This window comes from Leuresthes tenuis, unplaced genomic scaffold (assembly GCF_036924035.1).
Source record: "Leuresthes tenuis unplaced genomic scaffold, fLeuTen1.0.hap1 SCAF_8, whole genome shotgun sequence".
Lineage (NCBI taxonomy): Eukaryota > Metazoa > Chordata > Actinopteri > Atheriniformes > Atherinopsidae > Leuresthes > Leuresthes tenuis.
This window is the reverse complement of record NW_027325362.1, coordinates 18500396-18526212: the sequence shown is the minus strand read 5'-3', so window position 1 is coordinate 18526212 and position 25817 is coordinate 18500396. Positions and strand designations below refer to the sequence as shown.

The 25817-nt window shown below is 41.8% G+C and overlaps 1 protein-coding gene across 1 annotated transcript in view; it reads left to right on the top strand.

The window, feature by feature from the left end:
• tacc2 (transforming, acidic coiled-coil containing protein 2) overlaps positions 1-25817 on the top strand; it is a 46563-nt gene that overhangs the window by 6643 nt on the left and 14103 nt on the right. The window contains exons 2-6 of the mRNA XM_072391216.1: positions 1153-1394; positions 3119-3226; positions 5256-11315; positions 11974-12597; positions 16444-16740. Of these exons, the coding sequence (XP_072247317.1) occupies positions 1153-1394; positions 3119-3226; positions 5256-11315; positions 11974-12597; positions 16444-16740 (7331 nt within the window). The remainder of the gene's footprint in view (positions 1-1152; positions 1395-3118; positions 3227-5255; positions 11316-11973; positions 12598-16443; positions 16741-25817) is intronic.

Below are 25817 nucleotides of genomic sequence, written 5' to 3'. Positions count from 1 at the left end.
GCATCAGAGAAAACAAGTGCACAACAGATCTCTCTTTTCCCAAGACTTGATTTAAGCCTAATTTTTTGTTGTGTGCAAGCATACTTTCCATTGATGTTCATAAATCTCGATTAAAGTGCTTCTTTTCTGAATTTATTTTTAGCAGATCCTTAGAGGATACCATTGCTATGGTCTCTTTGTATTGGCACTCATACATCATGTTAACTGATAGCTCAGTTCACTAAAGACACAGTCTATTTGTGACAAGCAGCTCACGCACCGATGTTGCACAAACACAGTATTTGGAATGGCTGTGTTTGAGCCGTACATTTTTGGATATGTCTGTGCAAGTGCACAATTGTTTGCTTCAGTTCAAATCCCGATGGGTGAAATAAATGACAATTTTCCATCCCAGTACACCACCCACGTGGGAAAAATTGTTGATGGTTGGGTTTCTGTGCTGCAACGTGATATCACTGCCAGGTGTTGCTGTGGTTGAACAATGTTCAAACTGAGGGAAAAAAATGCAGATTATATTTCAGATTAAGTGTTTGTTTTTTTTGGTGAAGTGACTGGCAGAGATCGAAGGTCATCTTACATGTTTACTCACCTTAAAGCCAGGAACAATTACTGAAATGCCATCTGAACAGTCCTCTCTAGACCATGATTAAACCGAGCGTCTGAAAATGCTCGTCACTATCTAGCAAAACTGGTTTGTCTGTCTTGGTTATGCTTACTGCTTGGCTAATTATTTTTTTACACCCTGGGAAAACAAAGGCTGCTGATGTCCTTATCAGGTGTGTTAAAGGTCAGATAGACTATATCATTACACACTTAATTTGATTAGATGAATAGTAATATATATGATTGTAGATAATAGGTTGATAAATTCCAGACCATAATGCTGTTTATCGCAGAAAAAGATAAAGCTTCTAAGTGGAAGGTTGTACTTGGGCCATTATGGAATGCTGTACAAATGACTGTTTACTTAATAGTTTAACACATGGGTAGAGTTACTGTATGTGCTCTTGTATTGTCTTTGAGCATTAATCTTTGGGTGTATCTCTGCTTGCCTGCAACATGCTCACACTTGTTTAAGTACGCACTCCGTCGTGTGCAGCAGAGCAGATGCTCCAGCATAACTCACTAACGTTATACTTCATTGTCCCACAGGCTGAAACACAGGCTGAGAGTTTGACTGGAAGGGACGACAAAGCACTGCTGACTGAAGCCTCCAGCAGCCAGCCCAGCCTGCTGTCTCAGCCGGTGCTCCCAGACGTCCCGGTCATCACCGGAGTGGAGGAGAGCAGAGGTGCTGCGGCAGACCAGGACAAGGAGGAGCTAGAGTTTCCTCATGATCTGCTTCCCAATTTGGATTTCAGCAGTGAGCTCAATATCTGGGAGTCCTCGCTGGGGTATGTAGAGGGGCTACACACACTCACACAAAGTCACCTCAAAGGCCATTATGCTGACTTACATTTATCTCCTGGACATATCCTGACTTTCAACAACAACTACTCCACCCTAAAATTAATTCAACATACAGGGATAGCTTTTTCTATTTTGACATACTGAGTTGAATTGAACTGAAAGTGACATTTGAAGTCCGCTGAACAATTTCAGCAGTTACTTCAAGGATTTTTTTATGGTTGATCAGAAGATGGTGATCGAGAGTGATAAGCTGTGTGATAAGCCGCTCTAGGTTTCTTCAACAAAGTTGTTGGAAACTTGTGGAACGGGGAATCCGAAACAGTTGATGACCTTGTGTTGAATCGCGTACGACTTTGTGTGTGTGTTTGTTTATTAGAGATGACAGAAAGTCAGCCAAGCAGGCAGCAGAATCAACATGAACGTGATTGTGACATTCACATGGGTTGAGAAGCAGAGCTCTGTTAACACTGGCCCACTTTAAATAGCAAGTTAAGAAATGCCTACCTTTAGCGTAAAATGGCTTTGTCCCAGTTTGTTTCATTATGTCAAGATAAACAACATGGTCTCTCTATGGAAAATGTCTGTTTCAAAAAGAAAAGGCTGAAAAATTGTAAAATTACCGGTACCTGAACTAATTACCTACATTTAGTAAATCCTCATGAATCATGACATATGACCTATGTTTTGGAGCATATATAACTGTCACAAATGTAATAACTGACATTTTCAACATCTTTAAAAGCACTCTTATCTTTGATTTATTGTGAGATGGTGAATAATTAGTGAAACTCTTGAAATGAGACCGTGTGAGGTTTAACGGGAAATTCTTTTTTTTACTTTCTTGGTTACAAGTGAGGTTGGTCTTATATGAGCCATCTTCAAGTGTTTTAGGCTTCGTCTTGGCATTTCTTGCTGTTCTTGAGTGAGGGATGTACTGAAAGAGATGATCGCACAAATGCCTTGAATGTCTTGTTATAGCAACAACACTGACCAACATTTTGAGAAAAGTAATGAATGAATGAAAAAAGATAAATAAACAGATGTATAAATAAACTCCATCCTGATCGAGGTGTTTTTTTGTCCTGTCTAAATAATTGGTGGTGATTACTTTTCCCCACCTGAGTCTTTATTTATGTATTCCATGAAATACAGACGCAGTAAGATCAAAGATCAAACTTCTGCCCAATAAGACAGGCTTTGTAAACCCTAACACATCTTTGATTTTTAATAATCCACAAACAGTCAATCTACACATCAAAGGGTTATGGTGGGACTTGAGCCTGTCACTACTTACTGGGTAAAAGGAAAAGAAAGACTGCGGACAGGGCTCTAGTAACTTGTGGGGATAAGACACACACAAGAAAATAGCATTGTGATTAATTTTAACTTCTGTGAGTGGTTATACTTTTTAGATTAATTTGTGAGTCTCTATAATATTAATAGCTTATCATACTGATGCTTGTTCTACCATGGCCAATGGGCTGTAACAGAAGGTAAAATTATGCACTACATTGATTAATTGGATGATCCAGGGACATGATCAATAAGGTTATACAATATCTTAATGCTCAAGTATGTATTGAATATCATTCTTTTGTAATTTATGGTTCTAGGGGACCGTTTTTGCAGCAGGTATTCAGTCATGTTAACCTGATAATGTTTTGCTGTGTGTTTGAATGTGTGTGCATGTGTGGATCTGTATCAGCAGAGCTCATACTGGCTCAGGCAAGGAGAAATGTGAGCAGGTGAACCCTCTGCTGGTGGGCCTGCAGCATCACATGGAAATCAGTGGACCACACGTGGTTGTAAATACAAGGTACCACATGACTCCAGCATGAGGGGGGATGGCAGAGTGTCGGCTGTGGGAGTGTGGCCAGCTTTAGGATGGCTAGGATGGCTAAAATCTGGGAGCATGGAGAAGAAAAAGAAGACCACGTGATAATCTAACATTTCTAACTTGCACTTGAGTGTGATGGATGTCATTGTTGCGATGTTGCCTGTCAGATCAGACTTGGCGTGACATGCAGTGATTTGTTTTCTCAGTTTAGGTGAATTATCTGCAGTGATTTTATGTTCTGCCAAGGTGTTGCCTGGCATTCTGCTTTTGTCTGAGTGCTGAGGGTAACCACACTCATTTGACTGAGGCTTTAAAGTGTTCTGACAGCCTGATCTGCACTATTGTAAGTATGACTGCTTGGTGGGATTGTGTAAAATGATGAATTTGTGTTAAGCAGACTTTTACTAGATAGCTTAACATAATTCAAAGTGCAAAAAGGATGAACAGAAGAGATAATGTTCTTGCTTTTTTTGTCCACCTCTGCAGAGTAGTAAGACTACTCTATGAAAATACATTACTGTGAGAGACGTGTGGTCTCCATTTCAAGAAGAGGCAGGCATCAGATTGCTGCAAAGCAAAATCTGCCAGCTTTGAACACTTTATTTTATTTGTTGCTACGCTCTTGAGTATAGTGCCAAGTTAATTAGATGCTTGAATGGCAGGTCGGTTAGGTGAGTACAATGCCAAAGGTTGTGTTTACAAGGAAATGGCAGAGCTTTATGGAGCAGTCATGTGAGACTGTATCAGTCGCCTCATAATTAAAGTCACCAACAGATAAAGTAAATAATTACTATCGTGTTATGATGCAGTATTTTGTTGCGAAATCTTGGGTTATGACTTTCATATAGACCCCCTAAACGCTACAGTGGATGAAAAACCATCCAGAGGTTCCATGTTGATGCCCTGATTGGTCAGAGCTGTTAAGGGGAACAAGGTGGACCTATATAGTTTTAATCAAGTTTTAATCCTTGTGACTGATTGGCGTATCTGGGTGTGATCAGAGAAGTTGTTTTTTGTATTAGGAAAAAGAATAAGCGCACATTGGGAAGATATGAATGTACATTATCTTATAACTAAATAATGAGATGGAATGATACACTCCGGCAACCAAGATATGATGACAGAGAGAAACCAACCATGCCATTACCTGGCATTTCCTGTAATTCCAAGTAATAACTTAGATAGGCAGGATTTTCCGACATTCATATGACTAAAGTACAGCATAAGTGGAGTTAAGTGAGTTAGTCATAGTTCTAATGCATCTATAGCAATGTAAAAAAAAAATCAATGCAATCAAAAAATCTAATTATTTGATATCCATCATCATTGAAAACTTTAGAAAACATCGTCAAAAAAACCCTCATTTAATCAGTGCTGATGCACATACAGAAACACACCTAAAACTGGATATAAATAAAAGACAGCATTAAACTAATGCTTATAGTAGAAGTATCAGAATATATTATGAGGCAAAAAATAAATGAATAAGTGTAATAACAAAAGCAATGACAGGTACATCCATCCATCCATTTTCTATACCGTCAATCCATTAATCGGGTAGCGGGTGGGCTGGAGCCTATCCCAGCAGTCATGACAGGTACAGTTAAGTCAAATTAAAGTGCTACTTATTGTGAGGGTTTTGGTGCACTTTGGTGCACAATCAGAAAGTAAAATAAAAATAGAATTCTATCATAATTAAAGACTTGTTTAAATAAGGTTTGCAGTGAATTTGTGAAATTATGTAAAGTTCACTTAGTGTAATGACTTTGAGCAAGTGTGTGTTTGAACAGACCTGCATGTTAATTAGCACCCATATGCTTAGAAACAGCTGATATTTCATGCTGGGGATTGCACATCTTAGAACAGGCATGCTGAGTGCAGTTGTGTGTGCAGTTGTGTGTGCTGTGCATTGGCTTCTACTTTGCCAATTGCTGTGCTCAGTGGCATCGTGGAATGAACAGCTGTTTGATCATCTACTCCTAATTGTGTCACCCTACCCCTGCCTCAGGCCTCATGGCTGCGACCCACTTATCACAGATGTCCATCCTTCACCTCAGCCTGCTGCCACACCTCACCCAGGACCCTTGACCCCTTCCCCATCCGAGTTCTTAGACCGTGAACTCCAAGAGGCCTTTCAGGAATGTGAAGAACAAATGGCGTCACTGGGCATGCTCACTCCCACAGTGCACCCCAGCAACACGCCCGAGACAGTTTCTAATGTAGGAAAAACAACCGGTGAGGCTATAGTTAATAAATCCAGTGAGTCATCATCACCACCTCCAATCGCAATCCAGCCAGGACATAGCAACGGGGGCCATGGAAACAAGAGTACACATGGAAACAGTGAAGCAGAAAAGAGTCAGATGGATACCTTTGTGTTTAGTTTTCGAGATTACATACTGGGCGCTGAGAATAATGCTGGGACAGATGAGAGGGAGAGTGTTAAAGAACATCAGAGCTTGGATAACTGTAAATGTTCAGAGACTAAGTCAGAAAAAGAAAAAGAAATACCCTCACACATGAAGTCAGAAATGGCATCAGTTTCATTTAAAGATCCTCTGGAACATGCATTATTTCGTGGTCCGAGTGGTGATCTGGTAGAAGAACTTGTTAGTTCTATTGAAGCTACTCTGGAAAATAGCACTGCGGACTGTAATGCAGCTGTTAAAGAGAGGAGCACAACAGCAGTAACAGAGCCTGCAAATATAAAGAAGAAAAATCAAAGTGATAAGTACAGTATGAACCATTCATTTGGTGAAACAAAGGTAGATCATTCAGAGGCCCAGACAGGGACAGACGAGCACAATGACAATAATCAGTCAGAGTCAAAAACAGACAAACAGATGAGTTCAGCGCGTGGTAAGAACAAAGAAACAAAGAGAAGGAAACACAGGAAAAAGAAAAAGACAGAAAAGAGCTCAGAGAATGAACAAAAAGCAAAGACAGTAGTACAGTCGGGAAATGAAATGCAAGGTGCGTCACTCATAAATGTTAGCTCTCACACAGATTCACCAGAAAATGCAGTGTCAGTGCGAGAGGCTGACATTCAGACTGTGATTTGTGGAGAACAGCTTGATAACAGGTTTCATTACGAGCAGCAGCTGAGTCCAGAGGGAATGATCATCTCAACCCTGCCTCTTACATCCTCCCATGGCAGTCAGGATCATCTTACAGCCTCTGCCTGTTCACCTGTGTCCAAGCAAGCTCTTTCACAGAGGCCCCATCAGTCAGATAACCACAACCATATGGATACTCATAGTACTATGAATCATAGCTCCCTTGAAAGCTCACAGTCGGAGCAACATGTAACCGGAGGAGAAATAAACTATGAAAATACACCCACGACAAATGTCCAAACCACAGCTATCAAACCATCTGCTGCTAGTGATATGAGATCAGATGCACAAACACAAGAGGCTGTAGTTAACACTGAAGCAAAAATACTCACACAGGGGAATCAGAGCCCACTCTCCAGCAGCAGAACTTGTGTGGGAGAGAGTTGCGTGGAGAGTGCCCTTGAAAAGGCTTTAATGGTGGTTACTGCGTTGCCACTGACAACACCCACGATGATAGAAGTAATAGAAAGCAAGGGAGAGGGAGAAAGCGTGAGGCGTGATTTAGTGGAGGGAGTAGCTACTGTAACAGTTGCAGAGAGTGTGAAAGGAGTAGGGGAGAACAAACTGGGAGGCATTGAAAAGTGCCTTAGCTCTGCAGACGGAGAAAGAGGCAAACTCCTGGACAGCCCCCCTCAGCTCTCGTTAATCTCCTCACAAGGAAAATGCACACTTGCATCCTCAGCTGAAGGGGGACAGACTGCATATGAGAAAAGCTGCAGCAGCGAAATGCCACACAACTTGGCTGAGGCTGAAATCAAGGGACCGAGAGGGATGAGCATTTGCAGCTCAGACACAGAGATCTCACAAGCTGAAGAGCGAGACACAGAAAAGGAGCAACTGCGTTTCGAAGCCTGTGTCAATTCTTCTCCCCTTGGGCTACTCCCTGGTCCTGATTTCCAGGATCACAGTGCTGTGGGATTGGAAAGATCAGGAGAGGGAGGGGGAGGAGGAGGAGAGGAGTTGGGAGAGAAAGGAGAGCTGGCTGGAGAGTACAGTTCGTTCAGCCAGCCAGAAGCCTCTGCCAGTGGCGTGTCATCAGCCGAGACAGAATCGCGTCCGCCCCCTGATGTTGCCGAGTCACAGCTGAAGTCACAGAGCTGGAGTGAGACGATTGCTACCATCACTGAGACCATCTGCTTTGAACAGGACCGTCTCTTTCACCCCTGCCAGGAACAGCGTGGCGTAGCACTTTCACCTCACCCTCCTTACACTGAGCAGAGCTCCAGCAATACAAATGGAGGGATAAAGGCTGATCTCAAGCAGAAATTGCTTTCAGAGGAGGCACCATCATTGGGACATACTTGTGAGGAATCATCCATCACAGAGACAAACTGCGACCAAGTCATCCCATCTTTAATTACACCTCAGCCTTCGACTACTTCACAGCAAAACAAACGAGAAGAAAGCGACAATAAACAGGTTCAACCTTGTAGCACAACAGAAGCAAGGAGAGTCGAAAGTGCAGCTGAACTTCAAATCCAATCTCTACCCCAGAGCAACAGTGGCGGCCCTGCTATGTTTGGAGTGGGTGTGCGTGTATGTGACAGGAATGGAGGCAACAACAGAGTTCACTTCGCAGACGATGTGAAACAAAAGGGCAGCTCCGCTGTGGATCTCACAAAGATGTCAGTTTTAGCTTTGGACTGTGCCTCTTTGCCTCCACTTACTGTTTATGAGAGTTTGCACCACCCTGTTGTTGAAGCCAGCTACACCTTCCCGGAAGTTCTCAGCTCGAAGAAACAAGAAATCACCGAAAAAACAGCTCCTACCAAGAATGAAGCAGCAATATGCAGCTCGTCTGACTTTTCAGAGTCACAGAAGGATGATCAGTCAGACAAAGCAGATAGAGTGACTAACAGTACCAAGACAAACATCACCGTAGATCACTCAGGTCATAGCCTTGAGACAAACACTGTAGATTTGCAAGTGGGAACTGAGCCTTGCTCAAAACAGCTTTTATGTCCCATTGAGACAAATCAGACAGGTAATGAAGATTGTTATACTGAAACTGATAAGTTATGTGCTGAATCTGAAGGCTCAGTTAAGACTGACCTGCCACAGGAATCATCTTTAAAGTGTGATGTTACTGTCTTTCTTGAAGAAAAAGAAGAAAGCCAGCATCCTCCGTTTGTGCTTCCAGCAGATGATGTCACCTGCAAACCTCTTGCTTCTGAGTTCCCTGCTGGGCGGCTTTATGCTGATCTTGACCATAGTTCAAAACCTGACACTGGGACCTCCACCTGTGCAGCCTTTCCTCAGACAAAGCCTACTGTCCACAGTGATCAGCCTCCCAGCCAGTTATGTGAAACACTTCCTAATGGCCAAGTCACTGTGGATCTCATGAAGGTTAGTGAGGAGCAGGAGTCTACAACTGACTCTGCTGATCCAATAAAGGATGAATCAGTACCTGCAGATGTGGCAGCCTCTGAACTGTCAAGTTCTGCGATCGGCTGTTGCATCAACGATCCACCTTTTGTGCTGAGGCCTCCTGGTCCGATGTTGAATCACTTAGAGTTCATTACTGACTGTGATGTCTCTCTTCCTGAGCAGACAGATAACCGCAGTGCTGATGGAGACTGCGCCAATGTCTCTGGAGAGGTGGATAACTATAAACGCAGTGAAATGACACAAATGTCTCTGGCACAGGATTGTGAGCACAGTGATGACCGTGTTAAAACAGATAGGATTTGTTCGGACAAGGAGGATAGAAACAATGCTTTGCAGTATGTAGATGTACTTCAGAATACTGTTACCAATGAAGCAAATATTCCTTCTTCACAACAGGAAAATCTACTTCATGAAGCTCAGTCTCCTGCTGCAGCTGGTATAATGCCTCAGGAAGAATTGAATAATGTAATCTCTGCACGTCACACTGAGCCAGACTGTATTGGCACTGAACCTGTTACTTGTAAAGCATCGATTAGGGATGACCTAGTAAATGTAAGCTGCCCAATCAGCTCTGACCTGCGTGCCAGTGACACATATGAAAACAATAAAGAAGACCGTATGGAAGAGAAAAACAAACTGGGAGATCAGACCTCCATGCTGTTCAAAACGAAAAAGAAAGATAATGAAGAGGCAACAATGGATAATCAAAAGGAAGCAGCAGATAGCAGCAAGCAGCAAACAGGAAAGACAGGCCCAACATCACAGCAGCACAATGGACCAGATAAAGAGGCTGTTGTGGAAACTGAAGCATTGCAGCCATCACTTAAAGCTGAAGAGCAAAAGGCTGAATCACTATGTGAAACTTTTGCCTTCTCTCCCAACAGAACTTCAGGAACATTTGAGGACATGGTATCAACTGAATTAGAGTCTCTTAGTGAAACTCCAACTGTTTTTGGGCAGAGTTTGTGCCAAACTGTGACAGCAGTAGTAAAATTCAGCTCTGACACTGACGCTGCACTACATTTCAGTGCCTCTCTCGGCCAGTCACTGGATCTAAACTGTTTTTCTCAGGAACAGGAGCAGCGTCTGGGATCCAGACATTCCAAAGAGGAGCTGTCAGGTGGCACTGAAGAGGGGGAAGAAAAGAGTAACAGTGAGGCCCAAGCACTAGTTTGTGGAGTGAAAAAGGCAACACAGGAAGGAGACAGCTCCAATGAAAGTTTGTGTCAGTCAGAAAACAGGGATGAGTTGTTTGGAGATGACAGCAGTGGCAATAAAAGAGAGACAGGCTATGACAAGGGAAGAGAAACTTTACCGGGGGCCGCTAGGGTAGATGTGCCGTCTCACCTCTCCAATGATTTAAATGAATGTAGAAGTGCTGCTGAGAGAAGTGACTCAGCTGACATAGAGACAGTGACAGCTTACTCGCAAGTAGGTGAAACAAAAGAGGAGATGGATGAGAATAAAGGTCCTGGGTTAGGGAAAGGTGTTCCAGAAGCTAATTTGATCCCAGGCACTAAGATTATGAGTGCTCTGGATGGTAAAAGTCAGCAAGAAAACAAGCTGTCAGCTGCCTGCCAAGACCATTATGAAAAACCTCAGACGTCACAGAGCAGTGCTGTATCTGATGAGTTTGCTTCACAGCAACTTGAGACTTCACCTTTCAGTGGAAATTCAGTTTCATCAAAGGTCAGCACAGATAGTCTTCCAAGTACAAACCAAGCTGAAGAAATTCATACAAAGATGTTCAGTACTCTGCCATCTCCTGCTGGGCAGCCAGAAACTGCCGGAAAGGATTTCAGTGCTGCCACGGCTATGAAAAGCAAGAGGGGTGAAACTGGGGAGTGTGAAGTTAAGGATACAGAGTGCAAGTCTCTGGAGCTACAAAGCGGCAATAAAACCTCAGCAACACAAAACAGCCAAGTAGTGCAAACAGCTGTAAAAGGCCCTGATGTTAATGAGATCACAAAAGAAGATGAGGCAGCTTTGGTCGAGGAGAAAGTTAGCAGCCATGAGAAGGAACAATGTGAGGTAAAAGTAACTGATAATATTGAAGAGAAGGAAAAGCAGGGGGTTGAAGATTTGAATTCCAAACAAAGTGGCAAAGAATCAGATCCAGGCCACTTTCAAAGTGGGGTGTCACACAGTGACACTGGGACTGTTGTTTGCCCCTCAGAGGGGGGGACTGGTCTTTCTAAAGAGGCAGAAAGTGATAATGATATATCAGATAAAGTGACTACGGATGTTATCACAGTCCCTATTGCTGTTTCATCAAAGAATGTGGAAGATTTTCCATCAACCACCCTAAATGAGTCAGAGAAACCCCACGATCAAGTGCCATTATCAAAGCCTCAGGATGATATCACTGTTGCTGCTCCTCATTGTGAAGGAGAATCCCTTAAAAAGGCTACATGCAACTCTCCTGTTGAACAAGAGTCTGTGAATATAGATGCTGCTGGTGTGTCAGAAAGTCCTGCTTCTGGACAAACAACCCAGGAACCAGACACAAACTGGATAAAAGCACTAAAAGAAGCTGCTTCGCTGAACACAGCGGATACTTCGAGGTAAACACTAGTGAAAGTGTTTATTTGAAATCATTGTAGGTGCAGATAAGATGAGCACATGCAGAACACCTTAGAGTGATTTTAGAACATTAAACTAAGTAATTAAAGGTCAGAAGGATTCTTATCTGCACAAGTACATCATAAAAACAAAAAGTAAGATGATTGGAATTGTGTAGTTTAAATCATTTAAACATGTCTTTGAATTCAGTCTAAACACATATTTCTGCATTTTTTTCAACTGAGCATTGCAGTAGCACCATGTTCAGGGCTCGTTCGGGGCAACATTGTGGAGAGCAGTGTGACAATGAATATGAATGAGGAGGTAAACACAGAGCTGCACTTTGTATTGACTTGAGCTCAGTCATATGACTGTCACCACTGAAGTCTAATAGAAGTAAAGTAGGCCATTATATTCAAAGGATGACATCAGCTGTGACATCTTCTCTGGTGTCCAGGGCAAGAATGAGCCTTTTCTCACACAGAACACACTTCTCAACACAGACATACCTACAGTGCTTCTGTACACATCTTCTTGGGGACACATGATGTTATATCCATGCAAACACATCTTTGGGATTTGTCATTAATTTCATGTGAATTTTCTGTAAACTATACAACATATCCCCTCAACCCTTTCTCGTGTTTTGTTTTTTTCCAGACTGCTACCATCTCTGGAGTCTCCTGATCAAGAGTTTCTGACTCCCACTGAGGAGACTGCCGCACCGTTGAGACAAGAGGAGGAGTTCCCACCATTGGAGCAAGCCGCAAAGAAGACAATAGAGAGCCAATCCCTGAATATTCTAAAGAGGCCTGTTGACCTTCCTGAACCTTTAGAAAAGATAGAGTTCCCAAAACCAATACAGCCGATAGCAGAGCTTTCCAAACCAACACAGAGCACAAAGGCAGAATTTTCAGAAGAAGCAACAAAAAAAGGTGAACCATCAGAGCCAACCAAGACAGAAGCACCCGTAGATGAGTTTCCAGAATCTGAAAGGAAATCTGTGGGAGTAGCAAAAGACCAGGCTGAGGTCTTACAACCATCCAAAGAGATTGAAGGGATCTCAGAACCAACAAAAAATGAGGTAGAATCTCAAGAACCAATACAGAATCAAGAGCCACAACCTAAAAAGACGATAGTGGAGCAACAAGAGAAGAAGCTGCCAGAGGATCTAGAAGTACAACCTGTTGAGGACTCACCTGTGGAAGCTTTTAAAGTCCCGACTGAGAGAACTGAAGTGACAAAAGCAGTCCAGGATCCCCCTGCGGAGCTCCAGGACAGCTGGTGAGTTTATTTGGAAACTGGCCGGATGAATTACACTCGTGTATTTTCATATCTGGCATTTTGTAAAAGTTATTTTCAGTAGCAGGACAATGATTTAATTTAATATTCCCACTATGGTTGTGAATTGCTGTCTACATTTTCAGAGAAAGCCCATTGTAGTAAGTATTTTACCCCAAGAGACGCCTACCAACAGACTTCTTTCTTAGAGCTAAACCAGGATCTGGATTATAGAAAACACGTCCTTGAAATAACTGATGGATTTTCAGTTTTTATTTTGTCAGCTGATTTTCCTGCACTGAACGACTTTTCCTAAAACATTTCCTAAAAAAACCAAACATTTTTTGGTGCCATCTTACCTGCAAAATGGGTAATCTCAGAGGGCCATGTGCTTTACGGCTCAGCAGATTGCACACATTTAAAATGGATTTGTTTGGCTTTCAGACACTTTGAGGGTGTCCGGTGGGTGGTTTCCTTCTGAAGCGCTTTAACAGTGTCTGATCAGACAAATTAGCTTGAGTCTCACAGATTTGCGCTGCATGAAGTGTCAGTGAACTATTTGTGTTGAAACTTCTAACTGAACCAGCGTTTCCTTCAGTTCAGCGTCATGCGGGCATTTGGTATTTTATGCATTTTAACAGCTCTAGCTTGATTAACTTCATGTGTATGTTATTCCTTTACTGAATATTTTCATATGCCACTGGAGTATTCACTGTACGTCTAAGGTTTTTATGAAAGCAGAGTTCTTCCTGCTGACTCACTCTGTTTGACTCTTGTTTTATTGTAACTAACTTGAACTAGTACAGATGATTTCTATTCTCTGCTTTCTCAGTTATCCGTCTTATTTGTCTCTCTGCTGCTGCTGCGTGCCAAAGTGTCGTCCACATGCCAGAGTAGCACATGCTGCCTGTCAGTCTCAACACTTGTCCATCACTACTGTTGGAGACACACAGCTTTACTCAGACGAAACAGCGGAAGAATGACAGTACTATATCCTGCTACATTTCATCAATAGATAGAGTTACACTTGCATACATGTGGCTGAGACAGAAATATGACTGCATGGCCGATATGTATGTGTGTGTGGGAGAGTGTGTACATATGTTTTTTTTTCTCCGCCCCTAGAGGCAGTCCTAGCTGTCAGTCCTGTTCAGTCTGTGTGGCTTTGTGAACTGAAGCCTGTAGTGGGAGGAATTTGGGCAGGCACTCAGTCCCACTGAAGTCATTTGCTCAGACCAGACTGAGTGGAACAAAAGCCAGGGTTCATAGGAACACTTGAGCATGTGCTGTTGGGTTAGTGTGTATGACGGAGTCAGTAGGAGTCACAGACACAGGGGAGAAGGACTGGGACGTGCAGTCACTTGCTCTGCTGTTTTGGGAGTATTCAAGACACTCAGCAGAACATCATTGCCATAGTTTACCACTCTTACCTTTGAAATTGTGTGATGGATCCATCCATGGCTGAAATTTGGGTGAGTTGACACAAAGCAGTCGTCCTGTTTTTTTTACACAAGTGTGTGTCTACAGTAAGTGTTGGCGCTTACAGTAAGTCCTTCCAGGTGGACGCAGCAGATGGTCTGTAGGTAACTAGTGCTAATTATGCTCTGCCTCTGTTGACCCCACCAGATGGGCAGAGGAGAGGGACAAACAGAAAAATGAAGCGACAGAAGGTTTTTCAGGAACATAGTTGCACAGAGGTTAATGTGATTTGGAAAAGATTTTACACGCTCAGACCTCTTTCAGCGTTAGCGGTGGGTGACATATCTCCTCAGTAGTCCTAAAGTTGGCGTTAACTGCTGTATACGAGTTTTCCAAAAATCCTGCTGGAAGGAAAGACTTTTGAAATTTGAACATGACTTAAAGAATAATTTTGGGCCTTCCAGGAAACTTAAAGGGCCACTGAGCTTTTCGCTGTATTACATTTGGCATAAAAGTTTTTTTTTTTCTCTTAAATGTAGCATGACTGGTTTAAATACAACAACGTTATCTAGTGTTTTACACATAAAACTCTAAGAGCTGTCACTCTTTAGCTTGATGTGTCAGATATTTTCCTCCATGATTTAACCCACATTGTACTGTGAATAGACCAGTTGCCATGGTGATTGAAGGTCCATTTGCCTTTTCTGGCACAAGTGGATAAACTCGTGTCTGTCATTTATTCTCAGACACTAACTTACCTTTGAATAATGATTTAATCTTAGTAGTGCTGAAGAAATTAAGCAGACATTTGCCACACAATACAGCTGCAATGTTTTCTCGAATATGGAGTACATAAGTTTGTTTGGACAGTATGTGCTAGCTGTTGGCTGCAGGACAGAAATGGTCCTCCCATCATTACAGCATTTTCAAACACTTTTCTTCACTCACTTGAGCTGGTTTCATTTATGGTTCTTTGTTTACATTTAACTACTGGACTTTTGAGTCCAGCTGTTTCTTGCAGATTACATCAATTCCTGTGTGTATTGCGTAAATACAGCACAGGCAAAATACACAGTCATAAAAAAAATGGAGGCTAGTTGTTTTCTAGTAACACAAAATTTCTTCTATGTATATGTTTATATCTTTGTTTTCTTTGAATGGCTTGAGACATTCTTTGTGAATGCCCTGCACACAGATGTATTATTAACAACGAAAAAACTACATTGGACAGCGTCCAGGTGTTAACACCTCCAATGTGTTAATGTGCTCCATCTAATTTGTTGCATTCATCCTGCTCTAGTTAGAAAGCCTCCGCTGCTTCAGTATCTCCAAATAAAACAGGCTCTGAATTACTGAATATTCCACACTTTACCAGTGCCCACTGTGTAATCTTATTATCTGCTTGTCCTGTCTTCTTCCTTAGCACGATTGATTTTTCTGTCCACTCCTGAACTGTTTTTGTCCTTCTTTGGAGGCAGCAGCGAAACTCATGACTTGGTTGTTGTGACTTTGTCTTTTCTGTTCCAGACTGCCATGTTGGCCACAGATGCTGACACATGTATAGCTATGGCTAAGAGAGAAATGAGACCTGATAAAAACATGAAATCTGGAGATGTTTCTCCCGTATGCAGCCATCCTGCTTCAATTAGAAAAATTCTGCACGTTTTTTTCAAAGAATGCAAGGAGCCACACCAGTGTTAAAATGTAAACTGTAACTTGCTACGCCCTGAGGAAAAGCATGCTCCCTCATTAAATGTTATTAAGTTCTGATTTTACTGGAGAGAGAACGAGAATAACAGAGCTTGGCCTCGGTCTGAAATTAAGTAAAGGCTTGCTCTGTTACTACATTTGCAAAGAGCAGCTCAGCAGACAGTCGACTTGATGCACGAGTAGTGACAATGTGCTTGACTTGATGGAGGTTTTGTGAAGCTCCAGTTCGCTAAAGAAGCTACTAGTATATTTTTAGAGCTAAACAGGAGGCATTCCCCAAGTGGGGAACAGCTGCATGGGCGTTCATTGCATTGCCTGTCAGATTAGAGAGCCTACCACTCCTGATAAGACCAGCATGGATCAGGGCCAAATCCACTCCACCAGGTGGCCAATGATGACAGAGACAGACTATCAAACAGACTACTTCTCTGCAAGCATGGACTGTCATGTAAGGAGTTTAATGTTTAGTTTCATATGATATAAATGACAAGGTACTTTCAGAATAAGTGGAGTTAGTGTTTTACTTTTCAAGTCGCTACTAGTTTTAGATGATGACACGGTGCACGGTGCTCTGTTTTTTCTCTCTGCTTTGAGGTAAGCTCACTTCATTTGTTGTTTGAATGGAAACATAAAGGGAAATGGAGAGCCATGTTTAAATCGCTACTCGCAACCTGCTTGTTTTGGTCTGTTTGTTGATGTGTTGCATTCCCTCCCCTGCAGGCCTTCCCTTGCTGAACAGGCAGAAAGCAGACACCCTGCACTCTCTTCTCCCGCACCTCCTACCTCTGACCAACACTTCCTGTCTGCCCCCCCTCCTCACCTCCAAGACATCCCAGAACTCCACACTATTTCTCCCACACTCCCAGGGAGTTGCACGCTCGAAGCTCTACCAACCCCACCTGCGTCCCCCTGCCCTTCTCCTCCAGCCCCTGCCGCCCCTTCTGCACCTTCTGCACCTTCTGCTGACCATCGTGAGGACCTTCACCTTGCTTCTGCAGCCCACCATGTTCCTTTAAGGTACGAGCATGTCACTGTGCCTAAAGCTTTTCATAAGGACTTTTTTTTTAAGGCCAAGACCCCTTAAAGAAAATTAGCCATGTCCTTATCCATCCAGTCCCATGGCTCAGGTCACCTGACAGCATTAAACTGACATCTCACACCCTCACTGACCTCAGAAACAGAGAGCTTCCCTATTCTAAATTCAAAGGATTTGTTTCACTTTGCAAGTGTAAGGTATGAAGTTGATTCCACACGTTCACTTAGCAGGCAGATAGTTATCATCTTATAACGGCTCAAAAACTGGGGGAAACAGATAGCAGACTCAAGAAAGCAGAAATCTGTTCAGTCACACCTCTTTAAGTAGGACTTTTTCTTTTTTAGTGGGAGCAGCAACTCTCTGGAGTCTTCATTTGTCTGACTGTTGTCCCAAACCAAGAAATCGTACCCCACAAATTTCATAAAAGACTGGCAAAATGTGAATTTTACACTTTATCTTCTGTGCAGACTAAAGAAAACAAAAATAATTTGTTAATTGAGAATTGTGATTTAGTGCTTTACCGTTAGACAGAATCCAAATGTCTCCTTTTGCTTTCTGTCTTTAAACTAGCTACTGGTTCATGTTTACAAGGAAAATGACAACTGATGCTCATTAAGAGAGTGAATAAGCATATTTCCTAGAATTTTAAAGGGCTCTTACAACAAACTGTAAAGTACTCATGAAAGTGCTGACCATGAAGATATATTATCCAGAATAACTGCCATTTTCTCCATAAAATCCAGAGCACATTCTGTCTGTAGTGTCTAAAACCCATCTTATTGCCTAACTCTTAAAGTTACAGCATGGCATGGTGATCTACGCCCACCACACTAACTCAGAGGAAACAGGATTTGCTAAAGTGAACTTAGTGGTCATGGAAATTCTACTGCATACTGTATAATTGTGGTCTGGTAATGGTAAATACAGCAAAAGCACAGGGACCAAATATATATTTGTAGATATTTTAGACACTACCCCCATATAACCACTTCATGTACTATAGCTGACTTCTTGCCATTAGGCAGCTTGTGTAGCACCGTACTGTTCACTCAAAGCTTCTGTTTGAACCTGAAAAAATGTTCAGTAATGTTAATGCATCATTTAATTTTGATATTTCACAAGTCCCCTCAGTTTATTCTCCCCACTGCTAATAACAAACATTCCCCTTGGCTTTTCAGCTTGTTCCACACACTTTATTTTCTGAAAGGGAATGACTCAGCCACTTCCACTGTGCAGTGTTATTTGCAACCAGCAGAGGGTGTTCCATATTCATATTGCAGTCCCTGCCTGTGTGTGCACCCAGCTGTCTGGATGGTGCATATATGATTGATCATATGGGGACAAATCTCATGCATCTCGATATGATTCAGTGTCAAATAGAAAAAAAAGTGACCAAAAAAACTTTGTAAAAACATTCAGAGTATAGACTATTTGAGACCTTATAGAATGCATTAAAAGACTGGGATACTGGCACAGAAACATTTAATTTTCTTACCAGATCTCACAGACTGTAATGTTTTCCTGGACACACACAGCAAGTATGCCAGCACACATGTAGTTATAAAGCAGCTTTATTCTGGTACACCCAGCTTGTGTAGAAAACAGTAGAAAATATCATTTGGATGCTAATAAAGTTGTTATATATCAATCCATGCATCGACGAAGCAACTCCATTACAGCTGCTGGACGTTTTCGTTTACACTATTAACTCATTTGAATGAGTAATAATCACGTCTCTCTGTGATTTTAAGAATAAACAAGAGGGCCTGCCTTTTCTGACTAAATGATTTGGAGCTTTGTGTTGTGATGACAATCCCTGGTAGCTGAAAATTCTTTATTTCTCGGTTCTCACTGTTATCCTGCGTCACCACAACACACGTGATTAGGTTAATGGGTTGATGGACTCTTTTTTTCCTTTTAGTGATGCCCCGATAGCTCCCCTGCTTCTTTCAGTTACTTTGATGGTTCACATAAAGGGAACAGTATCTCAAAATTTGTTGAGATTTGTGAAGAAGATTTACTGTAAATGTAGAATCAGCTAAATGGATCCCACCAGTGACTGATTATAAAATATATATATATATATATTTATATATATATATAATCCTGCTTGTTATGCAGGTCCTCAGCTGGAGGATCAGTGGGGAAGATCAATGCCTAAATCAGGATTCCCTAAAATATTTCGTCCAACTGCTGATCACTTGCAGAGTTGTATGTAGTGGTTATGATTGTATCTGATATTCTGTGACAAATTCCCTGGCGTAATGTTTGTTGGAATTGTTTAATTTGAGCCGGTGACAGATGTTGAGACTGCACTGATGAATGTGTACACTTGAACTTGTTCAAATTTTCCCTTGTTTTGCACACATTCTTTAAACGTTTTAAGTTGCCAGCATCTCCTCTCACCATCTGAAAACCGAGATGGACTCTTCATTCTGTAGGTATAAACCATGTTTTTTATTCATTAAAACACGTTTCAACACCTTCGCCTGAAAACCCACGTTGTTCTGAACCTTCACATTCTGCATAGAGGTATAACTCTCAGGCAGCCTACGTCCATGTGGAACGTTGTGACCTTGATTCTACTTGAGTGCCATTATGAATCTTTCAGAAAAAAACTGCCACAGCCATATCTTCCAGTGCCTGAGTTTGTTGAATTTTTTATTCCTTCATGTTCTGCAGTTGAAGCTGAAGTGCAAGTCCAGCCTCTTAAAGCTGCAGCAAAAAAAAAAGGTGTTTTTATCATTGTGTCCGAGATAAATCTTTGAACTCGTACGGGGCTGGGTGGTCTAGATGGGAGCAGCAATCAATGCTTTTTCTTTAACAGGGGTCTATATGGGCTGTAAATGTGCTGTGATTTTACTGGTCCCCTCGGGTCGTGAAACATCGACCAACAGGAAGCCCATCCAAGACTAGACTACGTCAGTATTCTCTGCAAATATCAGTTAACAGGCTTCAAGTTGACATGCAAACAAACCCCTTCTCAGATGTGCTGTTACATTTGTACATCAACACTGGGTTTTGTATTGTCTGGAGGAACTGATGCTTGCTTCTTTTATTCAGTCTTTTTTGTCCTTGCAGGCAGAGGTACGACACCTGAAACCTCAATACAACGACTTTGCGCAGCTGTTGGCTCAACTTATTGTAGAGAGCCCTCATTTCCCAACTTTCCCATGACTTGTACAATAGATTTATTCTTCTCATATTTCCAATGCCTCTCTTTCCCATTGCTTCTGGACAATCAATGGAAAATTTGTTGAAACAGGTCAGGCTCTTAAGTCCATCCTAAAGGACAAATTCTTCTCATCTGTCTGACACATATAATTAAAAAAGTAGAATTTGAGTCTATGGCTTGACTCCTCCAGTCTTAAAGGCAGTTTAAGATTTTTTCAGTAAACTGGAACACCAAGCCAGTCTGCACTAATGTTGATGCTGATATGTCAGGATGCACGTCTTTGATTCTTCCCCAAAGAATTTACTACTTTTAAATGGGAAAGATCTATTTTTAATGACAGATTTTATAGTTAGTTTTTTTCTTCCTTTTTTTTTTTTTTTTTTTAGTGTTTTTAGATTGAAAGGGAAATAACATGGCAAAGAGATTTGTTTGATATATATATATTTTTTTCCAATTCCTGAATTGAGAGCTGAATTATTCACACACGCAGTAGTTTCATGGAGTCTATTGTTTACGTCAGGCATCCCTCTGATTGGCTTAGCTGGGTTTTGGAAGCATCCATTGTGTGAAAAGGAGGTACCAAAATTACTACAGCTCTTCTATGCTGCTCATAGGATAAGACATGGGGATCCTAGCAATAGAAAGGGAAATTCACAAGGTATGCTTTGTGTGGAAAGGAGAAATGGGGGACGAACAGAGCGGAGGAGAATTGTCTGTTAATCAGACTGGTTTGGGGGTCTGCTATTGTTTGGCACCCCTGCACAGTCGCAGTAGCAGACAGGGGAAAAAAAGCTGCTTGTCTTTTTAAAGGCACAGGAGTCTTGTGTCAGGGGAGACAGTGGAGAAAAGAGGGGGGAGGAGGCAGTGAGAACAGCAACACAGCTCAGCGATTTCAGCAGCCAAACAGAGAAGAGGCACCTCAGACACATGTATGACAACAAGAAGGCAGGATTATTATTTTGTCATTTTGGATTATTTCCTCTTTTATATTCCACTTGGGGAGAATTTATTCCCTTGGTGTTGCACTGTTTTATCACAGGATAAGAAGCAAGCATGCTCCCAGTCTGTCGAGGGGTAGAGGATTGGGGATGCTGTGCATAAAGTGAAGAGCCCTTAATCATCCACTGTTTTGCTCCTGATGTGAGCAGCTCGCGCTCATCCTCTGCACTGCAGCACAGTCAGCTCAGCCAGCTCTCACCTCCTCTGGCACAGGCTGCCTGCCTGCTCTGCAACTTGAATAGGAGACGGAGCTTTGGGAGTAGCAGGTGGATGTGGAGGGTGGCTGGAGAGCAGGAGCAGGCAGGGGGGGCAGGGGTAGCAGAGCTAGCCGAGGATGGGAGCCAACGAGTCCATGGAGCAAGGACAGACACACTGTCCCTCTCAGGAAAACATGTGAGTTTGAAATCATCTGCAGTCAAGCTCAGTGTTTTGTCTGAAAATGTTGAGAGGTTTTCTTTGAGGGGACTTTTGTTTGACGTTTCTTTAATCAAACATGGCTTTGCATTCATCTTGCATGCCACATAAATGTACAGTATGGATGTTGGTGATTTTATTTTTCAGGTTGCATTCAGCTGTAAGTGAAATATGGCTGACAATTGACTTATTGCTGAAAAATGAAGGTTAAAGCAAGTCTCTTTTTTGTATCCTTCTATTGTAGGCTTTTCTTATGCTGTCCTCGTGTGCTTTCTGTAGTATTATCACTTGGGACATATCAGCATTGTTGTTTTTTTGCTTTTGTGAATGTAAATAAGGATGGGAAAATATGAGCACATGCGCAGGCACATGCGCATCAATCTGCTTTGACTACTATCCTGTGTGTATGGATGAACCATAATAGTGTTTCAGGGGAGCCTGTGGGAACCAGAATACAGTGAACTAGGTGCCACTGGGAGGCTGGTGGAGTGATGTTTTGTTCTGTAAGAAGGAGGACGCCACTGCCGCGCTGGGAGAAGGAGCTGGTGACTGTGTTGAAATAGAACACGCTGTGTGGGGGTGGAGGATAACTCAGGAATATCAGTGGATGACAGAGATGGAGTAAGAGTGCTCCACTTTGTTTTATTTATATACCAGAGACACAACTGCACAAGGGAAAAGAGAGCTTGGGAGAAACAGTGGAGAGGGATGTGTGTAATGGGCTGCTTGTGATGAAAAAAATCTTCCACAACAGTCTTTACATCTCAGATGTCCAAAAAGTTAAGACCTCAGCAGGCTGAGTACTCTCATAAAAACATCCTGAGTGATTTTAGTGCAGGACGACTGAGTTAGCAGCAGTCCTCCTACAGGTTTGTAAAGCAGAAGTAGCGTGACCACCATCCCCAACTATTAATAATTAAGATTTTACAAAGTTCACTCTTTCAGTTGTGTAACACTGTCAAAAGCACTGACACTATTCAAATAATTCAGACTGAAACTCTGTATTAAGTGTTAAGTGGATCAAATTCTAATGGTGCTCCAGGGACTTTTTGTGAACTATATTCATTCTCTTTGTATCATCAAATCTCCAGATTTTGTTGTTGCTTGCGTTCCCGTGTATTTCTATCAGAAATTTAAATGAACCTACATCTACTCCCTTGTTGTTTCTCCTTCTTACTGACCTCTCTCTGACTTCTTGTCTTTCAATGTGCCATCTGCCTGCAGTCAGTGTCTCAGATTAGGGTGAGGTATTACATTTGCAGATTATCTTAGTCTGACACTCTTTTAGGTTTAATGCCTTCTTTGTTTTGAGATTGAAGGTTAGGGGTTAGGGATCCCTTGGACAAAAGGATTCCAGACTTCAGAGAAGAGGTCCTGCTGATGGAAATCAACATTGTCTGGGATGGAAATGAGAGACTGAAACTTTGTAACATCTACTCTTCAAGAAAAACTATTTATTTTCCCTGTATATGACGCAGAGTGCCCGAGGTTGCTTTTGTCATGCTGAAATGCCTTTACAAGCTGCTCTCTGCAGACTGCATTATATCAGGGAATAAATTGTGTCCAGGATGTTGTAAAAAAAAAAAAAGAAAATAGGTTGTAGTGCAGGTATGATGCAATACTTTATTTCCAGACATTCATTCATGATGGGATGAAAACACAGGGGCTCCCTCTGTTGGCATCTTTTTTCCCCTACCATATTGGACAGATAGATCACATAGTATATCTTTGTATTTTGTTATAGAATTTCTCTCCTCTCTGTGTTCATAATACAGAACCAAACAGACATTTACTCTTATAATTTATGTTTAGTCTAATCTCAGAGAAAAGTTTTTTTTCTTAAACAGCAGATGTCAGTCTCTTTCATCATTTAGTCACAGTGTAGAGTTCTAATGTTTACTTGATCTCTTTCTTAATTATATCCAACTAATACATTTAATTAATAATCATTGTTTTGTCTATAGACACAGAGTACATGATAGATTTGTGGTTTATTGAACTACCTTTTCATACTGACGAAAGCCTGTCTCTGATTAATAAATGAACTGCTGCTCTCTCCCTCTTTGTCTGACAGACAGGTGGTAATTTCTATGCCCACTAAATTGCCAATAGCAGATAACAAACAACTCGATATGGACAGCTCCATAACAGCTGAGAGGAAAGAGACCAGGTTTATGGGAGACAGTGAGAAATGTTGAACTATACAACAGAGACAGCAGAGAGTGAGTGAAAGCCGGGGATTTTGAAGGTAAAGGAGAAGCGGAATTAAAAGTGATAGTTGACTGGCCGTATCCAGGCTAAGAGGGTTTAGAGGACTATGACAGTCAAGAGATGATGGAGAGAGCACGTGGTTGCTAATCCATTTAGGCTAATCACATAGCAGCTTGGAAACCAGCAACCTGCCTCCGTTCAATCACAGTTGCTATGTTTACATTATTGTGCTAAATTTAGCATTTTGGAATTACCCTCTTAAAATTTCCTCTTTGGAGGACAGTGAGGTCTTTTTAATTCTTCAATTATTTAAAAAAAAAGATTGAGGAGGTTGGGTTATTTCTTTTTTTCCAGAGTGCTTTTTTGAAGGCCCTCCCTCCAGCGCTGAAAGCTGTTTGAACATACTGAGTTGAATGTAGCTGGAAGCAGAGACACGTCTGGCTGTCTGACATGCGATGTTTCTCGACCTCCCACTGCAGAGCTTCTGTCTCCAGGCAGTCATCTCAGCCTAAGCTGAGAGCTTGCTATTAAATGCTGCTCTCTTTGTTTCTATTCGCCCCCGTACCCGTACCATACGCTGCTAGTCTCCTTCCTTTTTTAGTCTGCTTCTGCATAGGAGCTGCTGAGGATGGGATTGTGTTATCGTGCCTTCCCCAGACGATTGTCATTTTTGTTATAAATTTGGTTCATATCCATGTTTAAATTAATAAACTGGGTTAATTAGATGCCATTTGAAAAAGATAATCACAAGAGTGATCATTCTTCAAGGAGCAGCAGTGAATATGAGCAAAGACTAAATTGATTGATATCATAATGAATGTTTGATGCTATCGCAGCAGCATCATGCCTCATAAATCTGCAGTGTGGCTTTATTTGCCTTCCCATCTCTATGATACACTTTGGTTTATTGTGCTGGAAGGCAAGCCTTGTGTGTTTATATGTGTTGGACTGTCTGCTTTTTTTTTTTTTTTTTCATCGTAGTGGAACATATGGTGGGAACAACCCCCTGTTACCATAGAAACACAGTGTTTGGATTCACACGATAAATGTCCTTTGCTGCAACATAAACAGAGCACTGAAATGAGCCCTAATTACTATGTTTTTTCTCCTTTGTTTTATTTGCAGCCATTCTCAACCAACACTGAAAGCGGTTCAATCTTTAATAGCTGAATTTGCTCACTAGTTTTATTTTCATATACCTGTGATCTGATGTCATGCATTCTTATTTTGTCTTCCACTTTTGTTTTCCACTCTGAAAATGCATCCTATCTTTAAAGCTGTCTGGTTCACTAGCTTTGTGACCATCTGACAACATGATCCCAGTTCCCAGTGATTGATCCACATGGATTTCTAGGCAGAGCAGTCTCAGCCTGCTGAGAGCCAGTGGGTCCTCATAGAGATTACATCTCTGGCTCCCTTGTCTACCATGTGCTGTCTCATCTGGCAGCCTATCACCTCAGTGTTAAAAGGTTGAAAAGATATTATTAAAAAATTCTTAAACAGGTACTGTTTTTCATTTGATACCCCTTTGGGGCATTAACATGCTGTCAAATGAAGCCTGATGAAGAGGTTTGTCATTTTAGCATTTTGGAGTGCAAGTAAAATATGTTATCTCTGCCATATTGGTCTGAATGTTTTACTGCAGATTGTTCCATACTAATGCCAACATGACGTTTCAGGCACCTTGTGTCTTTGGTGATAGAGGCTTTTATTTGATCTAAGCACGTGTCTTTGACAAAAGACCCTAACAATTTGCCCGATCAGCCTCTGTAGTCCTTCGAGGTTAATCCCTCAGGATTAGATTAATCAATCGGGTTTCACAGCAAAATCAAGGTGTGTCTTTGCTGCAAGAAAAGTCATCGTTGTTGAATTTCTGAATACAGCACAACATGCAGTGAAACAATGAAAATTATCTTTAGAAGCACTGGTTAGTCTGGTGGGCAGAAGAGCTCCTCTGTGTGGATACAGAAAAATGGTTAAGGAGAATGTGAGGGGGGTGGGGGAGGAGAGGAAAGCTGGGAGAGAGAGCCTGAATGTACACTATTGCAGGAGGTGGGCTTCTGCAGACAGTCTCATTTAGATTGGAAGACATCATTTCCTACTGAGGTGGAGAGGAGACAAACTGATATGGCTACTGATGACAAAGAGACGCCAGGTGAAAACACTGTTGTCTGGAAACAAAGATATCTGGATATCAGACAATAGAGTAAAAGAGAGAAGACCGAGAAAAGGTTGGATCCGGGGTAAGGCAGAAGCTTG